This window comes from Galeopterus variegatus, unplaced genomic scaffold (assembly GCF_000696425.1).
Source record: "Galeopterus variegatus unplaced genomic scaffold, G_variegatus-3.0.2 Scaffold201, whole genome shotgun sequence".
NCBI classification, from domain to species: Eukaryota; Metazoa; Chordata; class Mammalia; order Dermoptera; family Cynocephalidae; genus Galeopterus; species Galeopterus variegatus.
Window position 1 is genome coordinate 640,906 of NW_007726312.1, and position 11,897 is coordinate 652,802.

The 11,897-nt window shown below is 51.2% G+C and overlaps 1 protein-coding gene and 1 long non-coding RNA gene across 2 annotated transcripts; both read left to right on the forward strand.

Annotated features, from left to right (window-relative positions):
• The first annotated feature begins 268 nt into the window (after positions 1 to 268).
• On the forward strand, positions 269 to 4,904 carry LOC103584882. Its single transcript, XR_550025.1, has 3 exons — positions 269 to 325; positions 2,381 to 2,554; positions 3,832 to 4,904. It is a non-coding gene; the product is annotated as an uncharacterized LOC103584882 (long non-coding RNA).
• A 1,390-nt stretch (positions 4,905 to 6,294) lies between these two features.
• On the forward strand, positions 6,295 to 10,995 carry TLCD2 (TLC domain containing 2). Its single transcript, XM_008565705.1, has 5 exons — positions 6,295 to 6,470; positions 6,680 to 6,762; positions 6,971 to 7,053; positions 7,624 to 8,443; positions 8,719 to 10,995. Exons 1-4 carry the CDS (start codon positions 6,295 to 6,297, stop codon positions 8,074 to 8,076), a joined length of 795 nt encoding a protein of 264 aa, XP_008563927.1. The 3' UTR covers positions 8,077 to 8,443; positions 8,719 to 10,995.
• Positions 10,996 to 11,897: the final 902 nt, after the last annotated feature.

Sequence of the window (11,897 nt, forward strand, 5' to 3'; positions counted from 1 at the left end):
GCTTGTGGGTTGGTGGGCGTGGCTTAGCGCAACTCCACTCGGCAAAGGGCTGGCCTCTTTGCCAATCAGAGCCAAGGCGTCAGGAGAGGCGGGACCAGGGCGTAGCGCCGGCGACCCCCGGGTGGGCGTGGTCACGTTGCCCAGCAGTGGGCGGTGATTGGCCCTGGGCGGTGCAATCGCAGCTTGTGCGTCACGACGCCGCCAGCTGATCGGAGACTGGAGCCGGTGTGTGCTGGGCGCTGGGAAGAGACAGCGCCGCCGGCTGTGGGGAGCGGACGCAGTGATTTGCTCCCCTACCCTCGGCACCCCCCACACCCAGCACCAGGTGGGTGTGAGTTGGCGACCCGGTCAACAGGGGAGAATCGTGGTAACGGGATGATGGGGGAAAGTAGAGTCCTGGCGGCCACACCCTGCCCTGCCGGGGGAGGGGAGAGGGGGCGGCGGGGGCAGGGGCGCTCCAGAGAGAGGGGCCTGGACTGGTCGGAATAGTGTGTCAGGAGGTTTAAAGAAAGAGTCCGGGGCAGGAGTTGTGGCAGAAGGTCTCGTGGAGTAGCTGGGGAGAAGACGAGGGACCGGAGGGCCGGGAGCGGCTAACCCCGCCGCCCTCAGGCCCGAGGATGCGGGAGCCGGCCATCCAGCCGGGGAAGGATCTGGACGGAGCGGGTAGCGGGGAAGCGCTTTGCCTCCGCCGCCGCTCACTGGCTCAGGCCAGTTCAGCGCCCTGGCAGGGAAGGGGTCGCTGGGCGGGCCGGCCCCTCCTCTCGTTCCCTCCAGGGCATGTTATGTAAGGGGGGAGGGGAGAGGAGTAGGGGGCGGCGGTGCGAGGGCCTTATGCAACCCAAAGGTTAGGGTTTCACCGCGGTTGGGCGGGAGGGAAAGCGGACAGGAGGAGGACCTGGAAATTCTAACCCCCCACTCCCCAGCCTAACTGGCTGTCTTGGGCCGAGAGAAGGTCACCTCTGCACCTCCCCCCCGCCTGTCCGGTTGTGAGGCCCCTAGCCCGGGCCTGGCCCTGACCGCCTAGGAAGCCGGCTGGCTGGGTGGGGCGCCTGGGTTAGTCATCGCTGGGCTCCCTCTCTCCCCACCTCCCGGCCAACTCTTGGCCCCTCCCCGTGGCCTCCGGCTAGGCTATCGCCCCCACGTCCCTCCGACCCTAGTTCCAGCCTCCAACTTATTTGACCTGTCATCCTGGCTGTCAGACTGGGCTAGGAGCTGTCAGGGTGCCAAAGGGTTGATAGAGCAGCTGGTCAGAGGGTCAGTGCCCTGGGTCCACCCCGCCCTGCAGCCAAGGGCACCTGCTTGGCACAGACCCTCAGCAGCTGCTGAGTCCTGTAGGCTAAATAGCAGTCTCAGACGGAGAGGAGTCGAACGAACATAGTTGGACTGGTCATCTAGAGGGAGCAAGATACCACAAAGTTCGTGTCTCCCAAGAGGGTTTGGGAATTTGGACCCCGCCTCTCCCTCCACCACCCCGCAACTTTCTTACCCTCTGAGTGTAGAAATCCCAAGTTAAGACCGCCTTGGCCCCTCAATCTGGCATGGGCCATGCCCTTGGACTGAGTGTCAGTGCGGAACCGCCCTCCCCGTCTCACAGCCTTCAAGCCTGCCACGCCCCCAGCCCCCTCCCTGGGCCATGCTGCAGGGCCCGGCTTTTCCTGCTGATTCATGCGTTGGAACTGTGGGGGCGGGGCTTGGAACTTGGAACAAAGTTCAGACATGGAGGGGCCGGCAGACAGCCTGGAATTCATACCAGATGTACCCGGAATGTGCATGCGGAATGCCTGGCATCTGAGAGTCCTGGGGAGGCTGCCCAACCACCCTGCCCATATCTCCCTCTCCTGCAGCCTTCAGTCGACTGTCCTTTCCCTCACAGTCCTGGGAGCTTCTGCTGACCTTCTTCCAAACTCTAGACCTCCTCCCTTCCTCACTCTTCCCCAGTATAGGCCCCCAAAACTCTCCTTCCAGCTGAAACCCTGTGAACAAGTCAGTTGGGCTGATCACTGAATTCACATTTCTGGACCTGAGATACAACTTCTCACCTAGTACCTGGGTAACTAATGGGGTGTGACCAGGGTCCCAGGCCATGCCCTATCATAAGGCTGAGAAGGTTGGGGCCCCCAGGGATTGCTATGGTGGGGTATGTGTTTGTGAGAGAGAACAGTCCTGGATTTCGATAGCTTCCAGTACGGAAAAGAGGAGCAAGAGAAGCCCCTTTAGAGCTGCCTCTTGGTTCTCACTAAAGTTAACAGCTCCTACAGGCCCAGACCAGAGCCAAGAACCCTTCATTAGAAGGTCAAAGGTCTACTGGGGCCAGTGACATAGTATCCCTGTGACATAGCCCTGCTCAGATCTTTTCCATTTTTCTTCCCCTTCCCTTTAGGAGCCTGTTCCTCCCACATCCTCACCTGGCTGAGCCGCAGTAGTTCTTCAGTGGCAAGCTTTATGTCCTGACCCAGCTAAAGCTGCCAGTTGAAGAACTGTTGCCCTCTGCCCCTGGCTTCAAGGAGGAGGAAGAAGAAGAGGAAAAGGAGCTGCTTTTCCCATTATCTGGAAGGTGACAGAAATGGGGCTGGGAAGGTCTGAATATTAGGTGTGATGATACCTTTTGGGAAAGGGAACCCTGCTCAATTGGAGAGTCTTCACCCAGATCGGCCCAGCAAAAGAGTAGTTTTAAATTGGGGAATATGTGACTCAACTGCCTGACTACCCAAGGTTAATTGTCTTCCTGTGACAGTGGGAAGTAGAGAGAAGAAAACTGTCTACTTCTTCACCAGATTTCCTTCTTGGCCCTCCTTCATTATTTCCCATTCTTCCCTACTGGCCTTTCCAGGTGAGGTCCAAAAATAAGTTTACTCTTCAGGGAAAAGGTAGTACTGAAACTCCAATCTGAGTAGTCATCCCTCTGCTCTTAACTTTCCCTGTATTTCTATAGACTGGCCCAGACTCTAGATTCAAGGGTTCTTACCTATATCTGGGACCTTTAGACCTCCTGTCCCAGTTTCTCCACCTGTGAGATGGAGAATTGCACAGATGAATGTGTATGAGGGAATTGGAAGCCCACCTGTGCAGACTCAGCCTGGGCATACCTCTCCCTGTAGGTGGGGAAAAAACCAGTTTTTCACATAAACTGTTGTCTCTCCCCCATCCCTGACAGTATAATCCCAGGAGCTAGAAAGGGTGGGCATTTGGAGGCAGGGGCTAGGGTCAGACCAATGCAAGGAGCTAATAGGAGTTCAGTCTCTACACTGACCTCCCACCATGCAAGGGTGGCCCAAGGTTTCCCCTGCCATCCAAATCAGTATGGCAGCCCCTGTTGGGGTTCTAGCTGCTACTGCTCTGTTTCTTCCTTCACTTTGCTTTCTAGGATGATGTGTGAGACAGCTCAGACCTGTGCAGGAAATTCTCCCCTCCAGCAGGCAGGGAACATAGGTTGTGGGATGTGACCCACTTTGGGGCATCAGGCATCATAAACCTGCCACCTCCAGCTCCTGATCCGGTCTCTCTTGGGCTCAGGCTCTGGTTTGGGTCAACTTTGGCCCAGTCTTCCTACCTGAAGATGGCCAAATACAGGGGCTACAGTAAACTGTTCTGTTTGGTGAGACGAGATGTGTAGGGAGCTCTATGCTATTCTCCATTTATGAGAAACTGAAAGGGGAGAGCAGACCATTGAACCCAGCCCCTCTGCAGCCTAAGCTGAAGGGCAGGAAATGTGTGGGACAATGGTAGCGGGGGGTGGGTAGACTGATTCTACTCATTGGCTCCAACAAAGATCACTCTGTCTCTGGACATTGCCTCCGTACTTTCTTCTCTTCCTCGCTTCACTGGCCACAGTGTCTCACTCCAGCCTTGACTACATGGCTGTGCCATCTTCAACCATCATGGGGCAGAGGTGAGGAAGGGCAGCCCAGAACACAGAGGCAGGCAAAAGACCAGTGAAGGACCAGGCCTGGAGAGCACAGGGCTCTCTCTGGGAATCTAGCAGAGGGGCCCACGAAGGCCAGGAGCACCCCAGGAAGAGGGAGAACAGCCAGTCTTCATTAAGGACAAGCTTCCAGCCATCTCCTACTTCACTCACCATTTCTCTCCAGTGTCCTGCCTCCCTCAGAGATATGGGACAATAGTGAAGTGTCCTGTGGCTTCTACCCTCCTACTTCTACTTCTTCCCCACCCTGTAATTTTTGCAAGAGCCAGCTGTGAAAGGACATACACAGGAAATTCATAAAAGAAATTTAGATGGACAAAACTGAAAAAAAATGTATGCTTCACTAGTGAATAAGGGCAAATATAGCTGAAAGTATTTTTCCCTTAGCAAACTGTAACAAAAACATATGACCCGATATTGGCAAAAGAGTACTGAAAGAACACTCCCATACATTGCATATAGGTGTATAAATGGGTACAGAACTTCCTGGATGGCATTTGACAATATGTCAAACATCCTAAAAGTTTCTATGTCCTTTGACTTAGTAATCCTACTTTGGGGAATTTATCCTAAGAAAATAATTAAGGATTGAGTTATAAGATGTTCACACCAGCATTTCAATACAGAAAAATGGGAAGCAACTGTCTGATTGGGAATTCATTCCTTTTCTGCTGTAATGAAAATTTGCAATAGGGGATTGCTTAAGTAAATTATTGTATATCCATCCAGATGGTGGAGTACTGTGCAACCATTAAAAGTCATGTAGAAGAACATTTGACTGGAAAGAAAAATGCTCTTTGAATATTAAGAAGGTTATAAAAATAGTGTGTATTATGTGATCTCAATTTTAAATTTAAAAATGTTTTTTTTTAATGTGGTTATATACTTGTATACGTAGAATGATAAAAAAAAACTGAAGACATACTCAAAAATGTTAATAGTGGTTATCTTTGGATAGTGGAATAAAGTAATTGTAATTTTCCTCTTTGTTTTTTCTGTTATTTCCAAATTTTCTACATTAACTGTATATTGCTTTCATATCATAAATAAAATTTAAAAGATCAGTGTAATTCTTAAACGTTTGGAGAAATGAGTGTTGAAGAATGAAGGGAAGCCCCCAGCCCCTTGCTAAGGATGTTTGGTTGGGGCATCTCTTGGTTTATGAACCTCAGTCTTTAGGGATAGCTGGAATCCACCCTTTCAGCAAACAGAAAACAGTTCTCTGAATTGCTGGCTGTCAGCCAGCTAAAGAGGTGTAGAGTGGAGTAAGATGGGAGGAAAACAGTAAAAACCTGTCACTCCAGGGAATGAGGGGTTGGGGGAGGATTTTCCTCTCAAGGCTGAAGTATTCTAGAATCCTAATAGGCCTGCTGCTGAAAGCACGATGGGTCTTTGTTTTTCTCTTCCGATTCTGCCCCAACCTTGAGGTGACCCTGTGTTACCTCTCCTTGTTCTCAGATTGGAAGAGAGATTCTACCCACCCACCAAGTACCAAGACCTGGTGGGGGGGTGGGGGGTGCGGTGCTCTTCCAGACTATAGTGATGAGTGATTGCCTTTTGCCTCTCTTTCCTAATAAGGCTTCTCTGTAGGGAAAAAAAAAAAAAAAAAAGGGGGGGGGGGGTTCCCCAGTGGGTCGCTTTCCCTAATGAGGACTGCTGTTCTGTTTGAGAGGTACTATCTGTGTTAGGGGCCAGGACTCCTGGGGTCATAGATTTGCGGGGGTGGGTTAAAGGCCTGGGAACCTCGAGAGGCAGAAGGAGTGGTTCCAAGGAAATGAGGCGTCCCCTCCCCTACAACTGAGGCTGGGAGGGAAGGCTAGGCAGTGTGGTGGCAGGGTTTGGGCAAATGGGAGTGGGTTGTGCTTTCCTCTACCTTTAGGGCTGTAAGGGTGGGTTAGCAGGTGAGAGATGAGGGAGTGGGGAAGAGGAGGGGAAAGTTAGTGGGGTGGGACCCCCGAGATGTCAGGTGAGATTAGACTAGCAACCCATTTCTGAAACTCCGAAGGATTTGGGGCACACATGGAGTCGGAGACTTCTATTGACATCTCGGAAGTTCTGAGCTCCGTGGCACGGCTTTGTGCCCTGGAGCCCCCAGACCGCAGTTCCCGGGTAGGGCCGGACGCGATCGGTTGCTGTGGCTCTAGGGGCGGTGGCCCAACGGCTGCTCCAATCAGCGCCCAGCAGAGGAATCGGGGCGTGGACAAGCCGGGGAAAAGTTACAGCAGATTACCGAGGCGGGGCGGGCGGGGGAGACCAGGAACCCAGCCGTATCGGGAAGTCGGCTCACAATCCCCGTCGGGGACTTCGGATGCGTCCGGCCGGAGAACTCCAGGGCCAAAGGAACAATCGGGACCTAGCCGGCCCTCCAGGCCATGGAGCCCTCGGGGCTCCTCGTGACTGGCGCCTCCTTCGCCGCGTTCCGGGGGCTGCACTGGGGGCTGCAGCTGCTGCCCACGCCGGGACCTGCTGCCCAGAACCGTTGGAAGTGGCGCAACATCTGTGCCTCTCTGGTGCACAGCCTGCTCTCGGGCGCTGGGGCGCTGCTCGGGTGCGGGGCTTGGGGTTCCAGAGGCACTGGGGTGAGGGTGAGGGCGTGGAAGGCCGAAGTTAGAAGACCGGGCAGCCACCTTTAGAACTGAAGAGAGACCTTGAGTCAGAGACTGGGGTGGGGGACGTGGATGGGTGGGAAGGAGTGCACAGTGGGAAAATGGGTCTGGGTCTTCGAGAGGCTGACCGTGGCTCCTCCATCTCCCACAGGTTGTCGCTGTACCCTCAGATGGCCGCCGACCCGATTAATGGCCACCCTCCCTGGGCCCTGGTGCTGGTGGCTGTGTCTGTGGGTGAGTTTGCAGGGAAGGCTGGGCCAGTGTCGCAACTGTCTAACCTCTAACTGTAATTCCAGTTTTCCTTCCCCTCCCCCACAGAGGTTAAATGTTTCTGGAGGCTTTACTGAGGGCAACTAAAGAACTGGAAGAGGGGGCTCGAGATTTCTCTCTAGGCTGTGCACCAGATCTGGAGAAACCTAACCCTCCCACCCCATGTCCACAGGTTATTTCCTGGCAGATGGAGCTGACATGCTGTGGAACCAGACCTTGGGCCAGGCCTGGGAACTTCTCTGTCACCATTTGGTGGTGAGACTCTGAGGGGAGAGGCCAGACAGGAAGGGAGGCATGTCAGCCTGGGGTCCCCAATCTCTCTTCAGCTTTCTGTTCTCTGATTCCCACAGAGTCTCTGACCCTAGGTGGTGCTTGATCCTCACAATCTTAGGTGGAATTGAGGGAGGGGAGAAGTTTGACTGTTGGCCATAGCTGGACAGCTGGGAGTCTGGGCACTGCCTAAGGAGCTTGAATCCCCCACGGGTGTCCAGTTGATCACAGAGACATTGAATATGGAGCTTTTCTGACAAGGAGAAGCCCTGGTATAGAGTACGGGGATGGGGCATGAAAGCCCAGGAATGGCAGCTAGAGGGTACTGTGTGGATGCTGCAGCCTCAGGGTGAGACAGCCCCTGGGCCAAGGCTGCTTCCATCCTATGGAAGGGTTGTTTTAAGGCCTCTCTGGCCCCCAGGATAAAGGTAGGCATAAAGGTCAGGTGTTTGGGGGGTGTCCCACAAAATGCTTGGGAGCCTCTTTCTTAAGGACTGGGAAATTGGGACATGGTAGGCAGCAGGTCATGGAAGGTCCTCTGACCCTGGTCCCCAGGTAGTGAGCTGTCTCAGCATCGCTGTTCTGTCTGGCCAGTTCGTGGGCTTCTCCGTGGTGTCTCTGCTGCTGGAGCTGAACTCTGCCTGTTTGCATCTGCGGAAGCTGCTACTGCTTTCTCACCAGGCCCCATCCCTGGCCTTCAGCGTGACCAGCTGGGCCACCCTGGCCACCCTGGCCCTCTTCCGCCTGGTACCGCTGGGGTGGATGAGTCTGTGGCTGTTCCGGGAGCACCATCAGGTGCCTTTTTCTCTGGTTGTCCTTGGTGGAACTGGGCTGGTCATTGTGGGTGTCATGAGCATCACACTGGGTATCCGTATTCTGGTCAATGATGTTCTGCAGTCTCGGCCCCACTCGCCCATCCCTGGGCACAAGGAAACCAGGAGGACCAGGACATGTTGTGATGGTGAGCCTGTCACCAGGAACAATTTCACTGTCAGCCTGAAATACTAGAGAGAAACCACAGGCTCCTCTTCTGCTGGCCTTGTGGGAGATGGGGCCAGAACAAGGAGATGGTGGTATTCGGTGCACATTAGGGTATAGGATGGACTGGATTATCAGTACCTCAGTTCCTCTTCCAGCTAACTCACATCCCTCCCCCTTCCTAGGATTTAAGAAGAAATGCTGATGTTGGTGGATGGGTAGGAAATCAGGTTACTGTTCACTGAATTCCACCATCAGATGACCACCCTTTCCAGCAAACAAACTCAAGAGGTACAGTCAAAGCTATTAATAAAGAGTGGCAGGAGGCATGAAGCTGGAAGAAACTGCCAATGGGAACAGAAACCCTTTGCTTTAGCACAGGGACAGATGAGAGAAGGTGAGGTCCTACTAGAATCAGAGAGATGTGGTATGGAGGAGGTGGGATCAGAGGGAAGAGAGACCTCACCTATGACCAAATTCTGATTCTGGAAGTGGGAAGAGGGCACAAGAGGTGCAATCTGTAACCAGTAGGGATGGACAAGATAGTTGCCAAGAGACAGAATCTGGGCCACAGCAATTGCTGCTGATATTTCTGGTTCTCAAAGCCACACTATTGTGTTTGTACTTAACCCTAATCTTACTGTGTCCAGACTTTAATTTTTTTTTTTTTAGTATCTTCTGACCTTTTCAGAGAAAATACAGATTCTTGGAAGAATGCGCATGGGGCTAGACCTGTCTTCTTAGGACAGCACTGAAGTCCAGAGCCATAGAAGGGCCTCAAATACCCATTCTGGGTGCCCAGGGTAGATCTTCCCGAGCCCAGGCTTTCATGGAAGAATGAAGGCAGAGGCTGAGCAGGTGAGAGGAGGCTCGCACTGGCTGTAGAGGGGTAAAGGGATAGCTGACCCTTTTCTGGGATTCATTTGCTAGCTCTCCTTCCTCCCCTGAAGCTTCATTTTTTCTACTGTAGCTTTTCTGCTGCGGTTTTTCTATTGTACAAGACCCCTCCCTTCTCAGTGAGAACATTCAGATTATGGAAAGTGTAGAGCAGATTAAAGTTGATATTCTCCTAAACAAGGGGCAGAAAGAGATAACCCTTAATCATCCACAGGAAAGATACATGAGCAAAAGCAAGAGACAGGAAGATTTAAAAAAAAAAAAAAAGGAATCTTGCTAAGAAGCTGCGAGAAAGAGAAAGACAAAAAGGATGAGTGAGACAGACACCCATAGGCTGAGGGACAGACAGAGAGAAGGATTAATTGCATAGAGGAGACAGAGGCAAAGAGAGATTGAAGACAAGAGAGAAAGAGAAGCCTTGGCAGAAATATTGAGAAAGACCACCTTAGATGCTGAGAGGAACCAAAATCATAGAATTGGTGAAATGGTCCTAAACAAAGAGGACAAGAAAAATAGAAATAAAGGCTGACAGGAAGAGTCCCCAAGGGTGGAAGGCACAGATAGTCTGGACAGTGAAATAGTGAGAGTGACAAGAAGGAACAACCAGGCTCAGGAGAGATGGAGGTAAGAGTGGCAGACAGAGAGATTAGCAGAGCGAGGGAAGAGAGAGGTGGAAACAGAGCCGAGGGGGGATTAGCCAGGGGAGCTGAGGAGCAGAAGAGCAGAAGGCGGAGGGGGCAGTCAGCAGAGATTCACCGACAGAAACGAGAAGCAGGAAATATGTCGAATTGGAGTCAGGCAGAGGGACAAAGGACAAACAGCTACAGTGCAGAACACAAAGACAAAGCCTGACAGTAACTGATAGGCAGAGGCTGGTAGGAAGATGAGAAAAGTCAGAGTCAGGGATGTAAATTGAGATAGAAGAATAGGCGGAGGGACTGACGAGGGGAATCACAGAGGGGATGGGGGGTGAACAATTAAATAAATACCCAAAGGAAGGAACAAAGAGGAGGAGGAAACACAGATGAAGAGAGAACAAACGAAACAATACAGATGTGAAAAAAAAGAGAGAGGAATTGTGAGAGATTTCCATCATAGAATCATAATAACTGGGGCACAAAGGAGGGGAAAAAAAACAGAGACAGGAAAACCAGGACAGTTGGAAGTAGATAAACACAGGCAGAAAATAAGGGCAAGGGTTTAAATGTAATAAGACTTACACCCACGAAACAAAGGTATAGATGTTGAGATAGGGAAACAAAATAGGATTTAGTCAGAGAGTTTGTCCTTAATAGAAGTAATATCTTCAAAACTCAATTTGCCCTTAATAGAATGCCTTGAATAACAGAAATGTTGTCTATGTTGTGTTTTCAAATAAAAAGAAACATGACAAGCCCCCATGAGAAATCTATTCCCTAAGTATGTGTTGAGGCCAATATTAATTTATTCAAAGTCATATACTTTTTCTTTTGCCACTGTCATAAATTCATGATTCAAGCAAGTACCCCTCTTTGTAACACTAGATAGTATCTATGAGGGGGCCCAAGAACTTGAACATTAGAAAAATATGGCTGTTTCTGCGGGTTAACTAGTAAAACTCAAAAAGGAAGAGTCAGATTAGCCACCAGTAGGGTCAGGACATAAGTGGACCCCTGAAGAGTTCCTATCATGGTGACCCAGTGAAACTTCAGAAAGGCAGGACTGGATTGTGATTATAATCGAGTAAGTAGGAGTAGAATCAACTGGAGTGTTTCCAGATAAAGATGATGTGCATCAAAGAACAATGGTTAATCGGGACCCTAGAAAAGGGAAGCTCAAATTGCAGAGGTTGGCAGATGCTACGTTTGGCACAAGTCTGGTCACTAAGTGGTGCTTAGTCAACCTTAGTGAAGTGGTCCTCAAGACTGACTCCATGTCTACAAAGCTACCTGCTGATGAATTTTTTGCCTTCCAGCATAGGGAAAGGGCTTTTCTGGATGGGGGATATTGATATCTTATGGTCTCGGAACACTATCCTGATTATAAATTAATAAATTGCTATGCAAATAATTGCCTCAGTCTCCCATGAGTGTGGTTACTTTGAGTCACTTTTCTTGGCTCCAGTGGTGTCCTGATTTACAATGCAATGCTGGATTGTGAAGGTTTTGCCTTGGGAAGTTTTCCTCTAAGCACTTAGCTCTTTGACCTACAAAGCTCTAAAGTGTTCTAAGATCCTTGGCTATCAAAAAGCAAACCCCCCCGGGCCAGCCCGGTGGCGCACTGGAGAGTGCGCCGCTTGGGAGTACAGCGGCGCTCCCGCTGAGGGTTCAGATCCCATGTGGAGACCAGTTCCCTCTCACTGGCTGAGCGAGGTGCGGGCGCAACACCGAGGGTTGCGATCCCGTTGCCGGTCCCGGTACGGGCGCGACACCGAGGGTTGCGATCCCGTTACCGGTCAGTAAAAAAGACAAAAAGGAAAAAAAAAAAAAGCAAACCCCATGTATTCAGCAGAATGAACTTAGAGCAAGTGAGTGGATTCAGACAGTTTAGAATGATTTTCAGTGCCAAGGGTTGAAACCAAGAGACTCTTTTGGTCAACCTAATCCTGAGTTAAGAAAATCCAAAAGAACTTTCTATAACTGAGTTGTCAAAACTTTATCGTATATAAAATCTGGACTTGGGGCCGGCCCGTGGCTCACTCGGTAGAGTGCGGTGCTGATAACACCAAGGCCACGGGTTCGGATCCCATATAGGGATGGCCAGTTAGCTCACTGGGTGAGCGTGGTGCTGACAACACCAAGTCAAGGGTTAAGATCCCCTTACCGGTCTTCTTTAAAAAAAAAAAAAAAAGACCGGGAAGGGGATCTTAACCCTTGACTTGGTGTTGTCAGCACCACGCTCACCCAGTGAGCTAACTGGCCATCCCTATATGGGATCCGAACCCGTGGCCTTGGTGTTATCAGCACCGCACTCTA